Source organism: Anguilla anguilla, chromosome 4 (assembly GCF_013347855.1).
Source record: "Anguilla anguilla isolate fAngAng1 chromosome 4, fAngAng1.pri, whole genome shotgun sequence".
NCBI classification, from domain to species: domain Eukaryota; kingdom Metazoa; phylum Chordata; class Actinopteri; order Anguilliformes; family Anguillidae; genus Anguilla; species Anguilla anguilla.
In genome coordinates this window covers 32,160,323-32,188,296 of record NC_049204.1, presented here as the reverse complement: position 1 = coordinate 32,188,296, position 27,974 = coordinate 32,160,323, and the positions used below count along the sequence as shown (strand labels likewise).

At 44.1% G+C, this 27,974-nt stretch overlaps 1 protein-coding gene across 2 annotated transcripts; it reads right to left on the bottom strand.

The window, feature by feature from the left end:
• On the bottom strand, window positions 1-27,316 carry dipk2ab (divergent protein kinase domain 2Ab). 2 transcript variants are annotated; one of them, XM_035412189.1, is made up of 4 exons: window positions 26,814-27,316; window positions 20,670-21,532; window positions 8,771-9,074; window positions 1-642 (listed from the first exon to the last, which is right to left on the bottom strand). In XM_035412189.1, exons 2-4 carry the CDS (start codon window positions 21,321-21,323, stop codon window positions 311-313), a joined length of 1,290 nt encoding a protein of 429 aa, XP_035268080.1. In that variant the 5' UTR covers window positions 21,324-21,532; window positions 26,814-27,316; the 3' UTR covers window positions 1-310. The 2 variants fall into 2 exon arrangements, with proteins under 2 accessions (XP_035268080.1, XP_035268081.1); XM_035412190.1 differs by having other exon boundaries at window positions 26,993-27,316.
• Window positions 27,317-27,974: the final 658 nt, after the last annotated feature.

Below are 27,974 nucleotides of genomic sequence, written 5' to 3'. Positions count from 1 at the left end.
GGGGGGGGGGGGGCACCGGGGTGAGTGCAAACACAACCAGTCCATCACCGCCCTGCTCCCATTGCACAACAAAATAAGACAACCACATTGCAAAAGAAATAAATAATTAAAACAAATACAACAGTCAAAAAAAATAAAAAGATCTGTCAGAAACACAGAAACGTGATGTAAACGAAAGAGGCATGGACTCGTTTTCCCAGGATTCCAGAGTTCGATTTCCGAGGTGAAAAAAATTTAGTCTGCTACCGCGCTGAGACGTTGGGGGGGGGGGGGGGGGGGGGGGGGTGAGACGCGCTGGCCCCCCCGTTCACTACCTGGCGCCGCTCCCCAGCTGCGTAAGGTAGTCGCGCAGTTCCTTGGCCGCCTGGAACCGGCCGTAGCGCTTCTTGGGGTTGGCGCACTCGTCCAGCAGGGCCTCCAGGCGGCCGTCTTTGGCTACGTCGGCGGGGGGGTCGTGCAGGAGCCCGCCCGTGGAGCCGCGCCACGAGGCGTACCTGGACAGCAGGTTCTGGCAGACGGCGTAGTAGTTGTGGTCGACCGTGACGCGCGAGCAGAGGACGTCCTTGGAGAAGGAGAGGCACGCCTCCTTGTCGCACTCCTCGAACTTGCTCTCGTACCAAACGTCGTAGTTCTCCGGCTTGTCTGCGGAGAGAGGGAGAGGGAGGCATTTCCTTCAGGCTGTTTTATTTTTTTTATTTCCCCTTTTTTCTCTGTCAAATTTGGAGCAGCGTCACATCCGCACTGTAGCCATTACCCTCAGATACTCGCCAGTCCCCATTCCAATACTGATCAGACACTGGCCACCAGGGATCACTTTCCACACGCGGGCCACACATTACTACAAGAGAGCCAATCCCACCCAGATAAAATGCTAGGAAGACAACTAGTAACCTGCCATTTTGGAAGTAACCCCATTCACAGTGGCCAACTTAAACCCACAATACCTCAGGTATTAATAAGCCAGCTGTGTCCCCCCTCCAGACTGCTGGTCATGGTGAGAAAAAAAAACAGAGCCCAGGCTTGGAACAGTGATGTCGAAGTTATAGGGTCCAGCCTACACTCAGGGCAAAAGCCATTTTGAGATCTGGATTTTAAAAATGTGTTTTTAACAGAAGCCATTAACAATACAAATACAACATAAACACAGTAAAGTGAAGGTAACAATCTAGCCTAAATCATGTCTTGTTATTCATGTTTGTTTTCTGTGTGTCCAGAAATAACTGACTGTGCACAATTTTAGCGATACATTTATTTCCACCTGTGTCCTACAGTTAAAAGGCCTCTGTTATCCAAATTATTGATCCTTTAAAAAATGTAACACTTCAACCAATCTTACTTGAGCCTTAATTTATGAGACAAATCAATGACATTCTTTATCTTCCTCTTTAAAGGTCATAGGACATGGCTGGCCTGTTGCATTCGACTAAGCAGACATAAAAGGTATTGTCCCTCAGAGACAGACTGAACATCACGAATAAGAGAACAGTAAAACTTTACTTAGCACAAACACATAAGGGCAGGGTTTTTTTCTGCATTGAAATGTACAGGCCGCTTAAATGTTTTTATTTCTTCAAGCCACCTATTGGAGAAATCATGCAAAAGGAGATAAGATTAGAGGATTAGAAATGGACCGCACATTTATAGGTACAATTTTGTTCTGAATGATAGGCCTACTGCATTTCAATTTTTTAAGGTTCTGACTGCTTTAAAGTTCACGTGCAACCTCAGACATGTTAAATTCTTTACAGCAGAACCCACTTAATGGCATAAAAGAATGAAAGGGAAAATGTGCCATTCAGGTGCTCACTATCATTGTGATTTTCCACAGAAATCACGGTTTTGTGTCTTTGACTGTTTATAGGACAACTGTCCGTTTGTTCATGCTATACCTGCCAAATCTTCACATATATTTATAGACCACTATGCGATGTGATTGGACATAACCACAAAATGTTAATACTGTGCCCTAAGATTTGAGTGACAAAAATGAAACAAATTTCAAGACATATTACAATTCCACTATTCCTGTAGAATGACTCTCTTACAATGCGTAAATCCTTCAGCATAGGCTATTCTCCCCACCCCCTCCCCCCAATTCTGGCACTTGCAATATATGTAACCTTTCAATTAATAACTTAAATTGTTCCACTGCTTCTTTTGTGTCACGTTTTTTATAGCCTACATCTAAATGCATTGTGGTGGTCTCTTGATGACCTTTACATTCTAAATGCAACTAAATATAGTGAAATGACACATCAAGTCAAAAGTGGCAGTACAAAAGTGAATATTTAACCTAATTAATGTATGGAATTAAATGGCAGTGAGCATAACTGTGATGTCCGGAACTGCTCTTTATATGCGCTGTTAAATAAAATGGACGGTCTGTCCATTTTTCCGCCCACACGTTTATCGATTTCTCGGACGCCCGCCAGGCACGAGTGTGTGATATGGCTTTTAGGGACTCGCACGTAGGGAAGAGGAAATATTTTCAATTACGAGCCACCCTTTGGAAATGCCTGTACAGGGGGGATCAATAGACTAAAAAAATACGCAGAAAATACAATCACTGCTTTGGCAATTTAACACACTCATCCCCCTGCATCCAAACAGTTCAATCAAAATTTTACCAGTCCTCTCCTGGCAGTGCACCTCAACAGCCACTTATAACTCAATCAATACCTCTGATGAAGACGGATCTCCATGCGTTTGGGCGGGAGGGAAAAAAACCGGGTGGCGCAAATGCACGCAATTAATGTTCAACGGCAGCGAACTACATACGTCAAAGAGAATGACATTTCGCAACACCAGCTGCACATTCAGTGAGTCACCTTCCTTTACCATTTATAAATCTCCCAATCGGAGGAAATGGCAAGGAAACCGCAGGAGGCTAGCACAAGCCTACCAGTCATTTTCAAGGACAATTGTTTCAATTTATATAAGGCTTCTATAAGGCTTAGATTTCTAAATATGAGGATAAATCTAAAGATATTTTGACCACTGGATTAAAAAACGTGACTTGCACTGCAAAATCGGCAAGGTCAACCTGCTGGTATACCCCTCCCCCCTCCCATACTTTTCTCAAGCGGTACCTTAACATCTAGAATGATAACTATAAAGATATAAGCAATACGTTCACCTCAAGCAAACAGAATACAAACATTCACACTACACTAACTATAAACACAGTCAAAACAATAACTAGGCTATAAAGCACCTTCAGCCAATGAAAAGTGAGTTCTAAAGAGAAAAAAATACTTGTGCCGCATCTTTCAGTGACAGTTTTATTCCATGACAAACATCCTGTCCCACATACATTACTCAACATGACATCTAGTTTGAATGTGAGACCTACTGAGGAAGTTCACAAGAATTTGGCCTTGTTTGACAACGGTGATCCTCATTATCAAATTGCCACAAAAAAGGCCGTCATCTGGGCAGGCATTGGGAGACACCTGGGTATAAGTAGTAGCCTAAGTACATCCATCATACCAGCTACCCTTCCCTTCAACCCTAGCTAGCTAACCCAACCCCCCAATACAAGATTAGTGAAATAGTCATCGACCATCTTTCAAAAATGATGCTTCACAGAATGACAGTGCAACATTGTGGAACGACATTATTACAGCGTGTATGCTTCTGAAACTTTGTATCGTTACAGTCGTCAATATTGTTTATAGCGCTAAGTATGAAGGTACCTTAACACTCACGAGCTAACTACTAGCACTAAGGGGTAAACATCTCCACACCACTTTGTTCCCTCACTTTAACTGGTGTGTGTGTGCAAAAGACGACAAGCTCGAGCAGTCCCAGCAGTATAAGAAGCTTCAATGGCTCTGATGCTGTCAGAGGAAACTTCTCCATGAGTTGCCAAGTTCCTAAGAGTGATGCCTTTTCAGCATCAGTGAAATAGGCAACACCCCTAAATGAAAATCTCTGTTGCATTTGGTAGTCTGAAACATGCAAATAGTGAGAGAGCTGTCAGAAGTGGCAATTCCCTCAGAGCCGGGCCATAGATGCAGGGTTCCCCGCTGATCTATTTAGTCTTGGTGGCGCATCAGGACTGAATTCCCATGCCGCGGAGGCTAGAGGTCAGGAAAAACATATCTGATAATAACAAATGCTCAAATCTGATTTAGTCATCAAAAGAAAATTCAAGGGCAACTTCTCCCGGTTAAGAAAACAGCATGCGACTAACGCTACAGAGAATGAGAAGCAAGCGTTAGCTACCACGGTAAATCGCTCGCTCGTTTAAATGCCAGTTTGTAATTCTCGTGTACGCCGAGAGTTCCACCAATGGAGACAATAAAGTCAACAGAGACCATTTTATAAAATCATAGTTTCGTGTATAAAATATTCTGGGGTTCTGCAGTATTGCAAAAACTTGTATTCATTTTTTTTTTTATCCTGAAAATGCTAAGCATTTAAGAAATGTGTTGTTTTAACAACACAGGCATGTAGTGAGTCATGACTAAATGTTGCAGGAAACACCTGCGGGACACAATAAAAAGACATGCTGTGGTTAAAACACGGAGTAATTCAGTCACCAAACCGCCTCGGTTTAAGAGACGCTACAGAAAAACCCACATTTCCCTGTAACCCATTACCCAGCATTTTATTCAAGTACGCAGTACTGACACAGAGCCATAGTGAGCTGGCTCCAAAAGCAGTGATTACAACATGAAGAAATTTTAAAAATTAGGCTACATGTGAGTGGTAATCTGAATACCTAGCACAGCATGTTCCTTGTAAAAGAAATGGCGAACCAATAAAACCAAAACTGTTTGTAATACCAAGGTGAGCAGGACCCCACTGATAATGCTATGGCCGTTACGATATTTACAACGTAGCTTACTCTTATTTTGTGATAACAGGAAATACTGTACCATGTATCCATGCAAAGACTGGAAAACATGGATGTTCTGGTTTCTCCCTAAAACGCATCAGTTTCTTGATAGAAACAGGCAAACAACTAAAATAATGAAATCATCATTAAAACTAATTTTAACGGTTGAAACTGCAGGTGCTTCATAGGTAATAGCCTACCTAGTCACAAATTTTGGTTGTGGGAGCTCTGAATCCAGTGCAGTCTACCACCAATTATCCCTCTTTTAGCAGGCAGCCCCTCTGAAAAGACCACAGGCACAAGCAACAGAAGACCAAAATCCCATACATGTACGCTATTCAAATAGCTATAAGACAAAATGAATTATGACCCTAAAAGAATTATCCTTTAGAATTTACATCTACAAATTTGTTAACTGGTTAGCTGAATCGTAAAGTGGAGGAATTAGCCAATAAGTCAAACCAAACTTGAAGACACATGAAAGATGACAATTTGAAACAAAAAGAAAATAGAAAACATACACTCCCAAGCAAATGCAGGCTCACTATTTACAAATTAAATCTATGCAACTTAACTTAAAACATATGTATATATTTTTTAAAACATCCAGTGGCAATGATCAGAAATAGAGAGACCAGTAAGCCAGACTTCTACAGAATTCTGCTTCCAACTTCCAACAGCGCAAAAAAAACAAAAGAAAATGAGGATGAATGCTATGGAACAAACATATAATCATGGAACCACCACAGGAAAAGTAAGCCCTTATTCAAAACTCAAACTTCAACTCTAAAACTATAAGTCCTCTCAGCAATCATAATTACTTCACCCAGCAGGGACGGAAGATGAGGAGGCCGACTGGGTGATGCTGAGCTGAATCACTGAAAGGTGGGGACAGGTTCATTTGTGGTAAGGAATGGGTGCATCCAATAACTGACTAAATATCAGTAACCTTGGCAACCCTAAGTTTTCAACAGCACATCAAATAACCCAAGTATTATGGAAAGATTTGTTGCTTTAGCCTCATATAAAGAACACACAAATCATTTATTGAATTCTCCACAGAAAAATGGCACATTTACTCTCGCTTTCAATAAAGACTTATGTTTGAAATGATAGTTAAGTCCACCAAATACTTAAATCCCCGTTCTCAGCCAAGGAATAGCGCTACTATCCAAAAAGGAAAATAATAATACCACCTGGATCTACGCTCTCTGGCTTCCGGAAAAAAAAAATCTCAACAACCATCACCTACATGGAAATCAGGACTTTACAGATTGGGCATTGCGTTAACCTTTAAATAAGAAAGAGCCAATAATGGCCCTGTGGTATGGTGTCGCCATTTGTGGGCCATGACCTGCCGAATAGCTTTGTGTTCTGGTGTTCCTTTAGAGAGGTAATGCAACATTCAGAGCGGAGACACCACAATGACCCAAATCTGTGTAAACAGAAAATGATCTCAGTGTATCTTTTATTTGCCCAAAGAATTCTGCTGGATGTTCACGGAGGGAAGAGAGAAACAGGCAATGGCCTGATAATCAGATCAAACGGTACAGGCCATTTTTTAACAATCGGACGTTGTGTACGCCAGGGCTGCCCAACCTTGATCCCAGACATCTACTGTCCTGTAGGTTTCCACTCAAACCCTAACGAAGCACAGCTCATGCAGCAGCTACAGACCTCACTGACCTGCTAATTAATAGAATCAGGTGTGCCAAACCAGGGATGAGATGAAAACCTACAGGCTGGTAGATCTGCAGGAACAGGGTTGGACAGCCCTAGCATACACAACAAACAAATAACCTGTATCAAAACAATGTTCCTCACTTCCATATAGGCTACTGCATTCTATAAACGAGGTATCAAACACAGAATTCAGAAAAAATATTAACGGACCCCTTCTCCAGCGCAATGCCGGATACTGTGTCAAAAATACGTTCAATTCACTTTACCTTTGTTCAAGACTGGCTGAGAATCTCCATTCTGTGGTGCAGGTTATCTAATTAAGACACATAAAATATGAAACCTCATGCTACAACCTTACTGCTGCATGAAAATCAGACTAACCAGTAATCTGGGCCGTTACAGGGGATGATTGATTTTCCCCTTTTCCCACGCCTTCGTTGAGCTGCTTATCCGTAACTGGTCTTTAGGTGAAAAATGAGCGATCGGGATCACATTTCTCATCGCGCGCTGATTTCGGTGTCAAACTGCACTTGGGTCACACTGATAAAATATCTGGATCAAAAGAACACTTCGCTGGCGTAACTGCCCGGATGCTTTAAAAACACAGGGTCTGCTCAGCCTCCTCCATCCGTATCCATTACATTCCACATTCCGTTCCTCATTCGTTTATCAACCCGGCTCATTTCCACATCACACGCACAGCACGTTTTCCATTTACAAACCGCCTCCTTTTGCGTCCGAAGTAATAAAATCAGTCAGACATGGCTGCAAATGGTCTTAATAAATTTGTGCAATGCCCATGAAAAAGTGCAAATAGCCTCGTGTTTGACTGAGAAGCCAGGGTGGGCCCGGTGGCACTTTGTGACAGCGCTCCCCTTATGGGAATCGCATAAAGCGTGATCTGGCTTATGCATATCAGTGCCTGTGTGTGTGTGTGTGTGTGTGTGTGTGTGTGTGTGTGTGTGAGAGAGAGAGAGAGAGATATTACTGGTCTGGAGACACTGTTCACAGCAAGCATAAAATATCACAGTTCCAAATGTTATCATCTACTGGGAACACACTGAAAAGATATGCTAAACACTGAGAAACAAGATCGACATGGGGAATGTCACTGTCCTGTCACTTGTGACAGATGACAATGTCACTTTGACATGGAAAGTGACACCGCACTACAGAAACCCATATGATGCCCCATGAAGAATGGAAGAATTGCAAATGCATGTTTGTGAAGGTCCGTGTCAGGTGTCAAGCAGTGCTTATGTAGGCGTAATGCAGATGTTATGCATTCCCCTTCAAAGTTAACTCGGTTTAGACTTTTCTTTCTGCAGTGAGCCAGCTCAAATAACAACACTGCTCAATGCAGCTCCCTTCTGGTACAGGAACAGGCATCCCAGGGGACAGGAAGTGACCTACGAGTCACTCGCTCAAGTGACTTCTGCATACAGTATGCAACCACACACACACACAGACAGACACACACACACACACACACACACACGCACGCATGCACACACACGCACGTACGCACGCACGCACACGCACGCGAGCACACACATAAACGCATACACAGACAACAAAGACAGACTCACATCAGCAGTCTGCAGAAACAGACCTTGTACTTTGTCCAATTCTGACGGAAGGCCTGTCCTTTTATCTCTTGCACAGCTCTGCAACACTGTGACAGGCATCACTGGCAACACTACTTCTGGCTGCCATTTCAGTCACATTTTAGAAATGCTAACTCCCCTCCCCCCTCCCCCCCCCCCCGTTACTTGTCAGGTGAGGTTCTGTGCGTTTCCATATTTGGGGCTGCTCCTAAAAATACTAATGATGAACTACATATTTATGTCACAATTATATCCGATGACCAACTGCAAAAAGGGACTTGAGTTAGCACGCCAAGCCAAAATGTTCACTTTTGTGACCGTAGTTATCTGTCACTCATTAACCGGTCAGTCAGTCTGACAGCACATTAGTTAGTGATATACTTTAGAAAAAATCAATTTTTATTATTAATAAATCTGCTCGAATGACTGCTTCTGCATCAAAGTCAAATCTGAAAAGCACAAGTGGCAATAAAAGCTTCATCCTGGAGCAACAAAATCTTAATGTGCCAAGAATATGGCAAAATGATAATGGTAATTTATTTTAATTGCTCATCCTCCAAACTATGGTGGGCATAAAAAATAATGTAAAAGTTACGGGCGCAAGGTTGTGGAAAGAGGAAGAAAAAAAAACACTTACTTTGTTTTATTAATCTTTTATCAGCCACAACAATGTTCTCTGCGTCCACAACGATGACCTTCCCGTCCCTAGGCCCGACAGCGAAGTTGTCGAAGCTGACGTCCAGGAGGTAAAGGGCGAAGTCGAAGTCGTTGTTGGTGAGCTGCTCGGCGATGTCCATCAGCTGCTTGGCCAGGTCCACGCGCTTCCCCCAGGGGGCGTTGTAGAAGCTCCAGAGCTCCTCGCCCACGTAGTTCACCGCCACCATCCGCCCGCACGCTCCCAGGTACTTGGCAAAGGGCCAGCCCTCGTCTGACGGAAAGCTCTGCGAAGAGATGGGGGGACCGCCTTTATACATCACATCGAAACACTTCCCACTGTGGCTCCAGTTCATTTCTATTCCACTCTCCACAAAAATACAGCTACCTGTCGACTACACGCACTACTGCAGTTCAAAGAACTCTGAATGTCCTATGATTTTTCCTGTACAGAAAATTTCAAGATACTACTTTAAAAAACTAGTTAGACTACCATTCTTGATATCAAGTATTCTGATATTAACTATATTATGCGTCAATGTAGGAAGGCCAGAAGGGAGCAAAGGCTGAACAATGGACCAGATGAGCATGACCCACGCAAAGTTACCAAGTTAGCCTGTTTATGAGCCAGGAAATACCCTGAACACACCCTTCATTAATGCGACTCCTTGCTTTAGTAACGGGCTCTGTAAAGCCAAGGCACTTACTGTATAGATAAACCATAACACAACAAAAAAAAAGCACAATCAAAAGCATATACAGCTACCTGGCTGAGAATATCAAACTGCCTCCAATTATTTCATTTGCAGGTCACGGTTTCCCTTGTTGATAATCATGGAATGACAAATCCTTAATTTCATTTTGGCCCGGAGATAAAGTTGAGGGTTATCAAGAAAACTTTCTTCAGTTTTGCTCGCCTGAGCTAAGCAGTGACCCCAGCACTTCAGCAAGCACAAAAACCTCGCATTACATGTGAAAGATGTCAACAAATCTTAATTCAGTTCCACTTCACAGCCGTGGAAATCCAATACCCATTTTCAATTGCAGAGAGGGGGGGATTAAATATTCATTGGACATTGGTATTAAAATTTTAATGTGCCTCAAATTATATAAAAAAAATAATAAAAAATAAAAAACATAGATCCTGAAAAAAAAATAAAAATGGTACGGCGCAATCTTCCCTCCTCAATCGACTGTACCAGCTGGTGCCCGGCCACACGCACGTCCTGTGGGCTCGACGGAGCGCGCGCCAGAGCGATTACACAGCCGGCTCTCCTGCCGACAGGGCCTTCCTTCAGTGCCGGATATTAAGAGTCATTCTCCATGCTGTCTGGAGAAGCTGAAACGCGAAACGGACCCCGAGTGCAATGTTCAAGATGGCCGCCGTTGTTCGTCGGGGGCCGGCCATAAAGGTCGGGAGCATGAAGCCTGCAGTAACGGCCAAGATTTGACTGCCTTAAACTGCAGACGCTCGGAATTCCCATTAGCACCTCACCCCTTAAGCCCCAATTAAAATACGACTATTAAACCATTACATGCAAAAAGACTATCGATACCGATACATTAAAAAAAAAAAATTACTTCGATGGGCAAGACTGGTAGCACTTTGGAATGAGCCCAGATATTTCAGCCTCGTGTAGGCTATTAACTAGGCTACATCATACATAATAAAAAATAAAAATAAACCTGGAAAAAAACTCCTCACATGCTCAGAAAATTTGTAACTGAACATATAGCACAATGTAGGCCTATCTTTTCATAAATTTAATAAATCTGGTTTATTACGCAAGAACCAGTGTTTTATTTAATAGTTAATAAATACTACAAAAATATCTTTACAGTACTATGAAACTGCTTTTGTTACCACTCCATGGTGCCGATCTGCAATCCTTAACAAGTATGAATAAGGTGAAGAAGAACAGGTTATACCGGTCTTACCATTAGGAATAAGTGCATGAAATGCTGAATTACCTGAATGAATGAATTAGTGCATGAATTACACAAAAAAACTGTCCACCATAAAAAAACACCCGCCTGACAGACCAGAAACGTTCTTCTGGAGACAGGATGTGTCAATAACCACTGCCGGCAGAAGACTTCGGAGTGCACACTGCAAGATGCAAACCGCTAGTTAGTTTCAAAAACAGGACACAGTTTGCTGACAAGTAGGCTACTTAAAAGAGCCTGCAGGGTTCTGGAAAAAAGGTTTTGTGGACAGATGAGACCAAGATTCACTTGTATCACAGTGATGGCAAGAGCAACGTGTAGAGGCCAAAAGGAACTGCCTAAGATCTAAAGCACCCCCCCCCCCCCTCAGCTGTGTGAATCATGGTGGCTGGGGTGGTACCTTCTGGGCATGTATGGCTGCTGCAGGTACTGGCTCACTTGTCCTCATTAATGATGCAACTGCTCATAGCAGCAGAATGACAAGGACAGTTGTTTGGGGGTTAGAATTCTCGGTTCATCGACAGTGTTCCTTGGCCTACCAGGCCCTTAGTGATTACTGAGCTCACCAAAGCTCGCTTTCTTCTTAATGATGTTCCAAACAGTTGATTGGTCTAAGGTTTGGCCTATCTCTCTGACTGTTTTTTTAATTATTTTTATTTCTCTGCCGTAAAATGGCTTCATTGACTTTCATTGGCACAACTCTGGTCCTTATGCTGACAAACGGCAATAATAGACTCAATCAAAAGGCAATCAAAAAGCCAAGAATCAAGATTAGATACTGAAAGCTCTCTTATACTTGACTAAAGAAGAAACTGAACACACCTAACTAAGTAGAAACACCTGTGAAGCCACTTGTCCCAAACATTATTGCACCCTGAAATAATGTATAAATGCTGTTATGTATAAAATATGCTGTTTTTTCTACATTGTGAAACCAAAATGTATTAAAATACCCTTTATTAAAAGCTGAGAATCTGCACTTTAACCACATATGAATGGTCTGATTACAAATCTGCAGCGTTTCCTACAAAATGTATTTGTGGCTGTCTACTCCATGTATGTGTTGTTTGTACTGTTTATTAAATTATATTGTATTGTAACTATTAAGATGTTATTCAATTTTGCTGCGCAGACAGAGTTCACATTTCGTGTTCAGGCACTTTATTACTTTTTTTTTTTACTGTGGCCGTGTCTCCATATGAAAATGAAATTGGTACCGCACGTTTCATGTCAAGTTGTACCGGCGACACAGAAAATGAACAGAATGCAAAAGAAACCCAAAAGAAAACAATTTTTGCAGTAATGGTCTCAGTTACAGACAAATGTCTATGTTATCAGAATGATTTGGAGGATAATATAATCACATGCTGATTCTAAACATAAGTTGCAGGCTTTAAAATCATTGGTGCCTAATATCCAAAATGCCCTCATTTCAAACACAATGATTTTCATCAATTTCAATTAAAGTAAGTTGGCCTAACTGTTAACCATAAATGCTACTATAACAGTAATGTTATGGTATTTGTGGTGCAGTTTCTCCCTCCTCCTCTAGTCTTATTTTTTCTATAGGCTACTCAACTCTGTCAGGAGTGAAAAGTTAATGTTTTCATTAGATAGGCCTAATTCTAGCTATCTAACCTAACGTTAGCTGGGTGTACGCTGATGTCTGAAAAATGGTAGCTAGCAAACATTAATCCAAATAATGTTGATAACTTTGCAGTCTTGGTTAAGACAGAGGACATTCTTTTGAAGAAACGATTCATAACAACAGCTAAATTTGACCAATTTTGAAAAACGGTTCCACATATTCTGGCTACGAGTGGGATGGTGGGAGGGCTGGCTCACACAGTGAAAAAAACGTTTTGGGCGGGGGGGGAAATCTATTTGTGCGGGCTGCCCAAATAAATTCCTTGTATTGGAATCACTAAATCTGTAATCCAAATTGTGGAGTACAGAGCCAAATCAAGAGAAAAACAGCTTTGTCCCAAACAAAGCTATTTTTTATTGGATCTCATTTTTAGTTACACATTTATTGATATCAAGAGGTGGAGCCGACAACGAGACTTTCATGCTGAGTCTACCGTTAGAATAAGAAGGTTGAGAAATGTTGCAAATAGTAATTGAATATTTTAATCCACAAATTATTATATAAAAGCGCTCATATTTTATACGAGTTAAACTAACTTCCACATTTGAAATGAATCCTGAGAAATGTCACAATTTAAATTCATGAGTTCTGTCAGAAGTGAAAGACGTGTTTTACAACAGTACTGTACATGACTGGGCACAGTCAAACGGGCACGTCTGTTACAAGCCGTTACCATATAGCTAATCTACAACCCAAACCACATCTATGGACAACCAGCATGAGCTAAATGTGAGACACTGACCGGGGGGCTTGTTAAACCAATGCAACAAGGTATTCAGCCAAAGGGAGGGGATGGCCGAGGACCGTGACAAGAATCTGCCGGTTTAGACTAGATGTCTGTCACATGTCAAATGTTGAGGTGAGTAAGTGAACCTTAACATTTGAAAGCCTATAACCGGTTTGAATTAATACTCTGGATTCCACTTACTCCGAGACACTTCTACGAAAAAGGAATGTACCAAACATGAGGCTTATCGAACTGTGCTGTGAAGCATAATAAGTAAAAAAAAAATAAAATAAATGCTTTGGTATGGTGGAGAGCAGTCAGGGAACAAAAGACCCTACGATAATTTTGTCATTATACACAGTCCAAGTCTAGCGCTTAATAAATGCACTGTTATTGCAATGAATGTTCACTGATGTGTGACGAATGTGTTTGACAGTCATAATGGATGTGGCTTTGGACCTTACACACACTACAAGAGCAATTAGTGCAAAGTTCCCGCAAAATTGGACAATTCTGCTGATAAAAAATGAAATGACCGAGAAAGAACAGGACTTGTACAACAGGGCTAAACATTTGCTAAGCAGAAAAACAGTGTAATAACAGCTAGTTCTACCACATTTGAATGGGCACGTACACCTGCTGTAACCTCAGAAACTTTCGTACAAGTGTATGACATGGATCTTCGATGGCGAAGGCGTGCTGTGCAGATAGGGAACAGCATTATTTGTTGCACATGCTCAGCTTACTTTCTCCTTTTTTTGCAGAACGAGAACATGTCTCAGGGAAATTCTCATTCACACATGATCCCTAAATAGTAACGTTCCGGAACACTGCACGTGTGAAAGGGGTTAGTCATAACCGCGCTCTGAAGTCGAAGGCTTGGGTTAGCTCTTGGCAGATTCCGGTTCTTTCCATGCGCACCTCCTGGATAAGGCTCAAGAGGAGCCTGTGCAGTGATCAAAGGATAGCTGTGGAAACTTGGGACTAAAAGCACTCTGAACCCTGTTGAACACATTCACAAAGTACACAAAGAAGTCTTAAGAGTGCACAGAGGAAAATACTCTTGAAAGTATTGTGGCCTTATACCATAGACGACCAATCTTATCCATGGACATTTTAAACCAGTACTGTTTCAATTAACTGCACTCTCGCAAAGTTCTCACAAATCTATTCACAGCTGACAGATTGAGCTTAACAAGCAATAAAACACAGAACATTTCTGCATGGTGTGTCAGTTGGTTCCTTGACCGCAGCCACGCTGGAATGAAATTGGAACCATTATACTACTTCCAACTGACTGACCAATCGGTGCGCATTACTGCTCCAGTGCCATGAATGCGAGCGGGACCCAAGAGACAAAGCAGCAGCCGCTACACCGGAGAAACTGCTGAGAAATGTCAGGACAGACGCTAGAAGCATCGAACAACCCTATCCTGAATCCACTGCAGTTTCCGAATGCTACAGCAGATACAGGGAGTTTCTACTGCAGCATGCACTTCCTTCCGCTGATCAGTTTAACAGCCAAAGAAAGATATCTTCAGGCAACCTGCATGTTATAATAGCCTGTAGTTTATTTGTTCGAATACAACTGCAATCGAGATAAAATGCACACGACAAATGAAGTTACCTTTAGCCCACATCTCAAGCAATGGTATTGAAAATAAAAAGGTCAGCAAAATAGGTTTGTGTGGAACAACCACACAACCTGGAAAGTTAGATCAGATTGGTTTTCATATGCAAACACGGGGGGGGACTTCCTCTCCATTGTGCAGAGCCCAGACTCTGAACGGAAAAACACTTTCTGAAGCCGATTTACCTCGTGAATTTCCCTCAGATTCAAACCGGGACCGGAAATTCATTCATCAAGGTCATGCTCATCCAAATATTCGACATGCTTAAGAGTACAGAACCCGAGAAACGCAGACTGCTACCATCTGTACAGAGAACTCTTTTCAGTGTTCCCTTTTCTGGGATTTTTTTCCTCCCCCGTCTGGCAGTTCCCCCTGGTCTTTAAAGAAATGTGCACAGAGGGAGCCGTGTCAGAGTGCAATCTGACCTCTGCTTAACAACTCCTCATGGCGTTCAGAAACACTGAACACATTTCCAAAACAAAACCTGAGGTCCAATATCTGGAAATCCCTCCGCAACTAACAGAACTTTTCCATTTCACAATGTCCTCAGATACAGCACCACCGCACACTGAAATGTTCAAGTGCAACGCAAAGACAAAGGAGCTGCATTCAAATCCCGTTTTAAAGGCCAACAGCACACTGTTCTTTAACCATTTTGAGCCGGTCTGCCATTTCCTATCTCTTCTACCTACCATTTATTTTCCCCCTAAAAAGTTAGAGGACATACCATAGCATCTGTAGGCAATACGCGTATTCTATTTTGGTAAAAACAGATTGCGACTGTGCTGAGGAACAGTTGTTTTCTATGGGGCACATGCAGTAAAACATAATATCGCACAAATACCTTGTCAGAGGGCTGCCAAACAAACCACAGGACTGGACTGAGGGCCCCCAGAGAGGTCAGAACAAGCGAAAAGCAAAACGCAGAAAAAATCTGCAGCTGTGGCCCCCTGTGTCAGCTGACCAGCAGTGCCCCCAGCGTTTACTCCACTTGACCGCAACAGGGCCGCGCCGATGGGAGCCAAACGGCAGCCAGGAAGCACAATGCGTTTGCACCGCAAACTCCTTTGGGAGCTATGGCGACGGAGGCGGCATGTGGGCTGAAGACGGAACGCACCGCTTGACAGGGGCGGAGGAAAAGGACGCTCTTTGACCGTAATATCGTTCCACTGAAGACGTCCAAGTGAACCAGGCTTGACAATCGGTCGTTAGGTACGCTAGTAGAGCAGGCTAGCGTTTCCCCGCGCTAACCGGGGGAGTAGCGAAAATCTAAACACTCTCAGCCTTAAGTCCTTTTCCCTGAGAACAAACAGGTCCGTACACGAGCTGGGAGCCAGGGCATCAGACATATTAAATCCAGCGCTGATGTGTGTAAAGACAGCGAGACGCCGAGCTCGCAGCTGATTTCACCCGAGCGGAACTGCACAGTAATGAAGCAGTTCCTGTGAAACACGCATCACCCGGCCCAATGAGCTAATCAAATGAGCCATTTTTGAATCGCAGTTATTTATTTATTTATTTTTACACACGATTTTAATCTGGTGAATTCCGGATTTGGTCCAGCCCGGCTCACCTGGGAACGCGCCCGTCCCCCGCTCCGCATTAGCGGGGCTTTCGTTTCATTTCAGACCCCTCCGCCAACCTCCCACATCCGTCCGGATCGCGGCCGGGGTCCGGCGCTTTTCCCGCCCCCATTAAAGTCTGACCTCGGTCAGCCCAGGAATGAGCGCTCGGGGCCCCACGGGGGACCCCTCTCTTCCTCCCCTTCCTGGCAGATGGCCCCTAACAGGCCCCATGAATGGAAGCGTGTGACTCAGGCCGCGGCGTGGGAGGATGACGAAGACCCGCGTTAACGCGTCCGCCGGGCGAAGGTCGCGCGTGGGCGGGGAGGACGCGGGGGGACGGGACGCGGTTGAACGCGTCGGCTTGAGAAACCGGCCCTGGCTGGGCCTTTGAAAAGCGAGGCCTGGCTCCAGCTGCCGTGATGAATGATGAACCCGACGTCCCCCATAAAGACCGTCCCCGGAAGTTCCGTGCTCTCAGCCTCAAACGCAGTGGCGAGTGGTGAGATTAGGCTACATGTTGCGTCTCAGTGTATTTGATTCAGAAAACCAGTGAAGGAGAGTCCATACAACGGCACTGAACTACGGATTCAGTTCCCAGCCACACCGAGGCAGATAACACGCTAAACCTCGTAACATTTCACAGTATAAATGAAATTACATAAATCTGCTAATAAATTATCATTCTACTGGGAAAAAAAATAAAACTAATGAGCCAATCAGTCCTCAGCGCACGGTGAATTCTGACAAGATGAGAGCACGAGTACATTTATCATATTCTTTCATTTCCACCGTCTTTCTCTGGTAACGTGCCTTAAGTCCTCCATCATGATAAACTTGGGTCCACACACCCTGTCGTCACAGAGCCGCTGGAGATGATTATTCTCTCAGAGAAGCAGTGGACTCACTGACGCGACGGGACGCAGCGAATCCCACGCCTTCCGAGGCGGTGAGAGAGTGTTCCGGAGGCCGTCGCCGTTTGCGCTGGCGGCGGCGGCTATCGACCGTCTCGGGAGGCGTGGGGGGGGGAGTGTTCCTCTAACCAAACACAGCTGGTGCGCGCGCGAGGAGCGGATTAGGGCTTCTCCGGCGGCCGCTGCCAGCAGCCCCGCGACCGGCGGAGGGGAGCGAACAGCCCCGCGACTGGCAGAGGGGAGCAGCCGCAGACACCCCCCCACACTCCCCCATCCCCCACACCCCCGTCTCGTGCTAACAGGATTCGGTCTGTAAACAAAGGCCTCTCCAGGATAATGAAAGGGTTTGAAGTGCCGGAGCGCTCCGCGCGAGCAATTTCACACGCACAATGCGCCTTTATCCTCGCGCCCAAAAGAAAAATCGCTAAAAAAGAAAAAAAAAAAGGCCGACGGATGATAATGACGCCCCCGCGGTCCGGAGGTGCGTCTCGGAGAACGTGAGAGAGCCGCCCGACACACACCGGCCCCGCTGCGTAAAACGCACGTCCCCATAAGCCCCCGTTTTCACGATCCACTAATAACGCTCCCGCGCATCGGCCTGAATGTCTCACGCAGGCCAAAGAATATTTATGACTTAATCAAGATTCATGAATTCAACGCAAGGGCGCGTGCGCTTCTGTGGTGTAAAGCTTCATTTGCTCGTTTAAAAAAAAAAATAGAACAAAATCTACTAAACCCCTAAACGTTTAGGCTATTTACATAAACAATTCGGCGATATCCATGCGCGCCCATGTCTGCGGAAGAAAAAAAACGCGCGAGCGTTTGATCCTGTGTGGGCAGAGCTTTCTATTATCGAGTGGCAAAAATCACAATGGGCACTGGGGCGAAATGCAGATTTCGTCTGGAGGAGAAGCACTTCTCTTCGCTGGCGTGGCCCCTGAAGACCCGCGATGCAGCGCTCTCAGCCCGACCGAACAGATGGGACCACAGTCAAGAACGAGGTGGCAGAACAGGAAGTACCAACACAAATTTAACTCTGGAGGGAGAAGTCTCGCAAGTTAACGGAACATCTGGTTGTTCATAAAAGAAACAGGCTAGGAACGACTGAATGTGACAAGCTTCATCTAAGGTTTAGGCAATGTATGTAAGCATAAGACATTAATAGGCAAGGTCTTACTGAATGTTATACTTTGTATAGAACTTTTACATAGAAATTTTACATAAACAAACTATTTAAAATAGACTACTCTCAATTTAATATCAACTGAATTAGCAGTGGGGCAAGTCATCCAATGTGTTGGGAAAGATGTAGGCTAGATGATGGTAAGGGCTTTCAGATAAGGACAAGGATACAATTTGAATTATGTGCTCACTTTGCCATCTATTCTTTTATGTTCATATGTACATCTTCAAAATACACGGATAGACTATTTAAGCTAAACTATATAGCCTAAGGGAAGGGACAAGAGAAAAGTTACTTTTCCACATTCGCCCAGTTTTTATTATGATCCATATCTGTAAGGATCTAGAACCAGCCAGGAAAAAAAACAGACATCTTGGGCTTAACTGTCTACAAGGTCTTCCTTGTTCTTCAGTTCATTTTGTCAGAAAACATTTATTTCCATAAGATAAATGGACGTCAATGTGCAACTTCAGAAGCAGGGAATATGTGCACCGACTGAACAGAGAAGACACAAACACTACTGCCAAAACACAAACAAAGAGTCTAGCCTTTTTTGTATACTTTAAGTACAATGACCGGCTTCAGTGCAGAGGCTGGAGACAGAGGCGGTGCACAGAGCGCTTTTGTTCAGTAAAGTTGAATCGCTCCCGATGTGAAAAGTGAGGAAATTGTTCCGAAGCTCCGGGAGTCAAAACAAGACGTACGACAGACAATGCGGCACGCTGCCACATTCTTACGCTCCCCTGTTCTGAAAGAGATACATTTCAATTTTAGTTATAAAGATAGATCATTTCCCAGCAAAAACAATAGGACAAAGAACTGAAAAAAACCATCCCCGGAAACGCTGCCGTTTCTCTCCCTCTCCGTTTCTCTCTCTGCGCCACCTCTTAATGGACCAGATTAATTCTTAATGGCCTTGTGCAAATCCCACTTGTTTCCTGTCAAAAATTTAATTTTCCCCCCAAGCAGACGGAACAGCTAAAGGCACTCAGACACTCCACTGGTGCTATCCCCAGCTTCTCTGCCCCTGCACCATTATCCCCCCCCCCCCCCTCCCACCCCCGCCTCCGACCCCGCACCCCCCTTCCGTCACCCGCACGCTGCAGACGCAGGACCTCCCAGCGCCCGCGGTTCGCAAGTTCAGTACCAAATAAACAATTCATGAGCCCGCGTAACCGCACACTTCCAGTCAAAAAATCATAATGGGTGAGCGGAGCGGGGGGGGGGGTGCGGTGCGGACAAGGTAATTTATCACTGCTCTAGACTGAGGCGTAATGGCATTTCGACGTTGATGGAATTAACTTGACGGGCTTTTGGGGTGGGGGGGGAGCACAAGGCTAATCAAATTTTATAGATTGCACTTCTAAAGGCCTGATCTTGCCTTTGTCTCCAAAAATGCTTAAAGCGTCAGTGCCTCAATTGAAAAATTGGAGGCCGGTTCACATATTGTGTGCCCGTACACAATTGTCCTTTTGTTTGTCTGACTCTTGAAGAGTGGAGGTCAATTCCAAATGAAATTGGAATTGATTGGTCAGCTTCTAAATCAATGCAGGAAAATGCACATGGAAAATAGCGCTTAATGGAAATGATCATTTCTACACAACGTCGCGGAGGATAATATCTGTTAACATATTGAGTACAGTATTTAAGATCAATTTGCATTTAATGAATTTGAAAGAGAGCATGAATGGGTATGTCAGCAAATGGCACTGTGGCGATGTGGAATTCATTAAAGAGGACCGACCCAGCTTTTTCCTCTAGCACATCTTAGCTGTCTAATTTCCACACCATCTTTCCAATTTCATGGAGACAAATCTGGCAGGAGGGAATTATCTGCACCCATTAACAGATACAGGACATAAAGAATCTAGAGAGAAATATATACAAGGTTTATAAGCGGAACCACCAGATAAAAGTGATTTCTGTAAAGGCAGAAAAATTTAAAAGAAAAACGTTTTAGGGAAGGAAGTTGGTTTCAGAACAGCTTGCCTGGGAAATGGCGCCTCTGAATCCAAAGGAAAGTCATGGTAAATGAAGGGGGGGGGGGGGGGGGTGCGGAGGCAGTCACACGTCATATTTCACAGAGGTTGTGCTATTCTATTTACAGCACATCAACCTAGCAGGTTCCTTTCTAACTGCAATAGCGCCAAGGGCGTTTCAAGCGCAAACGTTTCGGTCAGGTTTAAAAACCTGAGGCAATAGATCACGCGCTACGCTTCTGTCAGACCAGAGGGGGCGAGAGGCGCTGTATGAAAAGACGCGGAGCGTACCTGAAGCACCAGGGGTTCGGGGTTAAAAGCCAGGGTCATCAGCAGCTGCATGCGTTCGGTGTCCTTCAGGTTCTTGAGAAGGAAGCTCCCTGAGTCTTTCGTCTCGGCGTACCTCCTCACCACGCGGTCCAGCAGCCTCTGGGACGGGCAGTGCACCAGGTCGGACCAGCCCTCCACCACGTCCGGCGTGAGCAGCCTCACGTCCCCGTTCAGGCGGGCGAACTCGGTCTTGTACATGGCCTGGATGAGGTCGCAGCGAGGCCTGCCCGTGGCCCGCTTGCAGATCTTCTGGTCGATGTCGGCCAGCTCCTGGTTGGAGCCCAGGCGCTTGAGCACCACCCTCCTGGTGCCCTCCCTGGGCTCCCCGTACTGCGCGAAGTAGACGTTCTTCACGTTGAAGACATCCAGGAACCTCAGCCGCCCCCAGGTCTCGAAGGAGACCTGCCCGTTCATGAACTTGCGGCACCAGCTGGTGCCGAAGCAGGCGGGGCACTTGTTGAGGTTGATGAAGCGGCGGTCGGTGAGCTCGTTCTTCTGAAAGGAGGCGAACAGGTTGTGCGTGTTCATCAGGAGGATGACGAACAGGCCCACCACCAGCAGCAGCTTCAGGCACCGGTAGAGGCGGCCAAATTTGAGGGGGATGAAGCGCAGCATGGTCACATAACACGCGGGAGGAGGGGATTGTGGGTAAAGGTCCACCGGGCCGGGCCTCACTGCTTCGCCATCGTCGCGAGCCCCATCACCGTCTCGTCACGGGAGCGGAGGTGTCAAGGCGGTCCCGATTTCAAGTTTTCCCAAGAGCGTCCCGACCCATGTTCACGACCCGTCAGCACCCCGACCATGTGACACTCCTGCAATCAAACCTGCAGTGAACAAAAGGATGGAGAAACGTAGTCAGAATGTGAAGATCAGCACAATATCCCTCACAATGCTGCAGAGCTGGCTCTTTTCCTTTAATGGATAACTGAGCACTGCACACCAGCCCTTTCCACCACCTGACTCGTCCTTTAAAAGACACGGGCCAATGCACGTTCTTAAGAAAAGAAAAAAACAGACACATTTACAGCCTTCCAAATCCTTTTACAAATTGGAATTTCTTGGGTCATTTGAGAGGATTCAATTCTTTCTGAGCTGGAACAATATGGATCTTGTCCAAAAAAAAGCCATGCTCCAGAGCCCATTTGCTTTCTGTGCAAAATCAACCTCTACACTTACAAAGGGTGTACCAGACCCCAACAAGCAGGCATGCTTTTTCACTGCACTAAAAATGAACAAACGTAGCTGGCAATAAGTCATAAACCCTTGTAAACCGTATTTTAAGTCACAGCAACTGTACACCAGCACTGGCTGCTATACAGAAGTAAATGAAACGGACCGCACTGCATATCACAACAAGACGTCCAGTCACCGATTCACCCTTTAAACTTATGGTCGTGATCACCTTTTTGGGGAGGGAGGTGTGGGAATTCAAAAGGGACATTTAACCTTTTATCAGGTGCTCCAGTTAATCTTAATCTGACAATGGATTATTGTAAAATTTAATCCTGCTCTCCTTCCACAAAAGAATGTTTTGAGTTTCATTTATAAATAATCTGACAATGGAGCCACCTCACAACAGTGGAATTAAGAGGAAACCGCACGCTCTTTGTGAGGTTTGGTGCACACAGCGGTTTCGCCTCGCAGAGAATCTTGGAAACGGGTACAGGAGAACGACATGCACTCGAGAGGGCCGCCGCGAGCAGATACAGCTTAGCATCGCAACGCCGGCATTAAAATGCCAGGAAGGTATCCGAGACACCTCCGAAAGCCAAAAGCGGCGTCCAGAAAACGAACACCTGCTCTCCCCGCCTTCAAAAAATTCTCCTTCGGAAAAAACCCAACGCCACGGACCATGCAAATCACCGTTCTCAACAAGCAATCATTTGGTCATGCAAATTAAAAACAACAAGCTAAAAAGGCCCCGCTCTCAAACGTCTGTGCGGCCGGGACGTGTGCAAGCGCTTCGGATTTGCATGTAATTACGGCTCACCAGACGTGACGATCACAACGTCTGGTCCTAAAAGGAAAGCGGCGCCCGGACGCAAAGTGCCTTAACTTTCAGACGAGGGTTTCTGGTCTGGAGCACATCCGTCCGCTGAATATGCATGGCAGATTACAGAAGATGAGCCGAATGTACTTTGACAGATTTGAGAATTTGACCCTTGGGTCTTTTTATCTTCACTTTTTCAAAAGGAAGAGCTCACCTCTTGCCATAAAATGAATAACTACTTTGAGAAATTATGCATATCTTTCCTCTTTGATTCTTTTTTTGCAATTTAAATGAATGCAGCCAACAGATTAACAAATAATAAAATTCACAAAATCCTAGAAAATCAATTCTACTTAAGTTACCGTTTTTTTGTTTTTTTTTAAAGGTGGGAAACAGTTAACCCTTTCACAAATACCTCAGGCTGAGATAGTGATTCCTCCAAGCAAACGAAGCTGGCAAAAACAGTGTAGTTTACCACATGAATAATTACATTTTACATCCACGAAAACGTAACTAGCTTTGGCCAATTAATTAAAATGCGAGGATCCTCACCTGCAGAAAGGTCAACGGGTTCAACAAAGACTGAGGGCTGACTCACCGCTCGCTACACGACGGAACAGCCCGAGCGTGGCGTGATGCGCGCACGCGTGTCATTTAGCATCCCGCGCGGGCGCCCGCTACACGGCCCCCTCCGGATGACAGGATGACAACAGATTCACCTTCTGGAGAAACGAGCGGCGGAGCGCGGCCATCTGGCCCGGACGGCCGCGGGTTCACCTCCGCTCAGGTGAGCGCGTGCGAGCCGAGGGGGGCAGGCCGAACGCCGCGGAACGAAACGGCGGGACGCTAGCCCTGGGCTACGCTCTCGGCACGGTTGAGAGGGCGTCCCGCTCCGTAGTACAAGCGCTCCCCTCTCGTCATCGGACACCTGCAGCAGGCAAAGACCGAGGAGCGGTGATCTTTCGATCCTCTGTCGCGCGGATCGCTCAAAGCCAGGCTGCGAGGCCGAACATCACCGTGAAAACGGTACACTACTCGCATAACCTCTCCCCCTTTACCCGTGCATTAAAGATGCAGGCCTGCAGCAGGCTAGGCCAAACTTCAGATATAGAGGCGACTGCTGTATAAGCTAATAACCGAGCTGAAGATTTTTCATTTCCAATAATGTCATCTCGGCAGTCATATCTTTGTGCTATATATCCATGTTCCCTGGCGACTTGCCTCCCTACTGGCTGCGAGTCAACTGCCCAGGTCTAGGGCATGGATATCTTTGCCTCAGTTAAAGTTTATACATTTTGGCCGCATCGCAAAAGACCAGCAGCTGAACATTTTCAATTTATATAAAATAAAAGGTTTTACAACATACTCCGTTTCACTCCGCGTCTAAGCGTAGTGCATTAGACTCTGTCTTCATCAGAACACAACTGATGTGAAAGGCAGGCTTCCTGAGCTGAAAATCCACACGCTGCATTTATAGCTCAGACACACTTTGGCCCGACAAACAGAAGTTGCAGATTTACTGGTTTCCGTCCAAGTTTAAAGTGTTTTGTCCTCAACCCTTCCAAAAGCCTAATCTGTACAGGGGATTCAAGCGAAACATTTTCACTCCGCGTTTGTGTTTTCCCTTTCACTGCGGGCTACTGTCAGACAATATTAAGCCACAGCAGCACCCCAGTTTAGTCTGAATCACACACAAATGCCTACAAATCTCTACACAAGTTCAATTCAATATGCAGGGACAGAACAATCAAGCATAAGAAACAAAGGCAAATTAAAAATGCTACATTTGTCCCAATAAAGCACGGGCATATATGTGTCAGAGCAGCTAGGCTACATTTTCCCTTTAGGAACCAATACTTAAACCAGGAAAAGCATGGACTCAAGGCAAACAGATCCACAGCATTTCCACACTTCCTTCTCTAGCATTGTGCTGCAAGTGCAAAAATGAAGAAGTGCAATCTTCAAGGTTATCGACTGAGGAAGTCAATAATGTTTGATCACAAAACCATTCAACCATTGCTGGAAGGCTGCATCCAGCAAAATTCTGAAATAAAGCAGAACAAAATCAAACTGAAATGAGCAGGATCGAACATAAAACGTTCATAAAAAAGTTATCAGATTACAAACCTAAATTGCAGGCATCCCTGTGAATATCAGGTTTTGCATCATCACAAACTGCAAACAAAAGCCCAGAATTTTTTATTGAAATATCAATGATCAAGTTCTTGTAGGTTGTTGCTGCTACAAATTAAACAAAATCCAAATTCAATACATATCCCCGCTTCCCCAACCCTGAAAAATCTAATTATCAACAGTCCAATTACTTGTTCTCAGGCATTGTGATTCATGTTGTTCCTCTGCCAGTCCCAGAATTTCTCATGTACAGTGAGGTGAATAATGACTAGAAACAAACTATGGATTACGAGGCACATGCTGACCAATACTGTCTCAGCGCAGTAATAATAGTGTATCTATGCAATCAGGAGGCGCAAATGATGCACTGGAGAACAAAATCAAGTGCATATATTTTCCGAAGGAACCTATACATTATTTACATACAAGTTCAAGGATAAAGCAGACATTCTAGAATTATTACTAACATGCATCTACAGAAGGATCTGAGGCAATGCCAGACTCAGAACATAGCAAAATGTCCTTATAAATCAAGTGGAAAGACAGCAGCATTGCTTACTGAAAAATAATTGTCACCGGGACACATACAGACAATGAAAATGTACATAAGTATAAGTATCTGTGTGCTTTAATCTCCCTCATACTTGGACTGTCACATACAACCACAAAAACTTCCATGCACACACAAGTTAAAAGCCAAAAATGACAATAACACTTGATCTGACATGTGGGACAATCATAGAGGCAACTGATAGACAATGTTTCATTTATCAAAAAGATAAAAAACAAGTTTCCATGGCAGAACTTCCTCTAGTCTGGAGCCTTTACATAAACAAGCAAAGGCAATATCAATGATATAGCCTAATGGCCGCACATAGGCTACACGCACACACAATTCTAGATCAAATTATTGGCAGACAAGGATAAGCTTACCTTGCGTTTTCAATATATGAATACTGTGCCACGAAACAGGACACCGTTTCCACTACAACAATGCATAAGAGTATGGTCTCTTCTTAAACCAGGAACGATAGTCAAACTATCAAAGTCGTGTTAATGGTGATAGATGTATTCTGATTCTGCGTAATCTAGATTTTAACCCAGTATCAACTAAAAATATGTAATGATAAGGATGCAGTTTACCTTTTCCCCATTTTATAATAGGCAACAGATTGCCAACAAATTGTCAACTGGAATATTACTAGGTGACGACCCCGGCAAATTGATAACTTGTCGGCTCCGTTGCCATAATAGGCTACTATTCTCTGGAGCCATCAGGACGAATACTGTGGTCGTTAAACTCCTGCTTACAAATAATACAAGTTCGTAAAATTGTTTATAAATAGCCTACGTTATATATGACCGAAACATCTGATATATATCAATCGCTCAAAATCAGTTAAAATGTTTGTCTTGATCGTTGCCCTTTCAATGTGTGCAACATCGGCTAAACTGGCAGTTATATTAACTTCCATACTACATTTGCTGGTGGTATAAGTAGGGCAGCAGTAAAAAAAAATAAAAATAAAAAAAAAATATTTAGGAAAAACACAATATGAGACACAAGTGACTTTGATATAGACAATTAAAATTAACTAGATAGGCTATGTGCATGTAGCTACAGCTGTAACTTTTCGCAAACACGGACATTAGAGTGGAGTTTTTTTTTGAATGACTTGCTCGAATAGGCAACCGTAAGAACACTCTTAAGATAACATTAGCCTATAGTAATAACCTTTCCTTACAAGGACACAATTCATCTTGATTTCACTATATTTCCTCAAGCACCCAATTACAGCTCTGTATGGATGTCATGCGAAATTAGTAGGCTATGTTGTAATACCTCCTCAATATAATTAAGCACCATATTTAGTTACACAAAAACAAATCATACCCTACTTTTTCAAATGCATAACCGAGTCGCTGATGCACATAGGCGTTATCATTAGAAACAAAATAGTTATCATAGCTAGGTAACAAACCTGTTCGACTTTCTTCGCTCGCCGTTTCAAAGAGTAGCCTAACGCAACGCCTTTAGTTTCAACCATACAGCGCTTTTAAATGTTGCGACTGTTCTTCAAAATACAGTTGACATGCCAGCTGGTTAGGCTACATTGTAGTAGGAAAGGTTAAGAGGAAAAATAACGTCGCCACAGCTTACAGTGTTAGGTCCGATGACAGTCTACAGAGCAAATCGTTAAAAACTCAACTAAAAAGGTTCGTGTTATGATCCCGTTTGTAGCTACCGAAATCAACATTTGCGACGTTGTCTCTTAACTCTTCATCCACTCAGTTCTTGTCGATTGGTACGATTTGTGCTATATCTTGTTCTGCACATTAACGTCGTTTTTTCTTGTTTTCTTTTCGAACTGATTCAATGGTGAGAATCCCTTTTCTTCCAGTCTCTCAATCTCTCTCCGACGAAGCGCCACAATGGAACCTACTCCGACTTTTCCAACACCGCGGGAATTATTTTTACGACCCTTTCTCTCGCTTTACGTTAGTAGTTTCTAGGCGATCGTTTCGCGTTGTTAAGGTTTCAACCCCGCCCCCTATTCCAAATAGTCAGATCACTGGCCAGTTCCAGACAAGCGATTTTAAAATATTATCTTTTCTGTGGTGCTGCAGCGAATGATAAAGCTTTCTCCGTCAAACTTTGAAACTCGGTACGGCATGTGAGTCGAAAGTGTGCATTCTGTGATTTGATATTGCCAGCTATACCAGAAGGCCTATCAACTGTTTGGCTGCCTCAGCATCAGCAGACGAAGAATATGCTTGCAACCAAATTCTAGTCTGACATCGGTGCAATTGGAGACGTCGTGGTTACCACACCTCTACAGTGAATTTAGCAGTAGCCTAACTGTCATAATTATCTTGCGTCTCTCTGGTACATTATATTTTCTGCTACAAGCAGTATCAAATTTGACACAATAGCCTATGTACACTGCCTCAGATAAGGATGTTTGTTTTTGGTGGACATCAAAAATGGCATAAAATATACATTGTTTATTTAAATGTAATTATATAAATTGTTCATTTTATTACAACGCATTCTTACCTGATTTTAAATACACCCCCGAGAACATTCAGCTGTGAGTTCTGAGACTGTTTTTGCCTCTTTCATGATTAAAAAAAGGATTAAT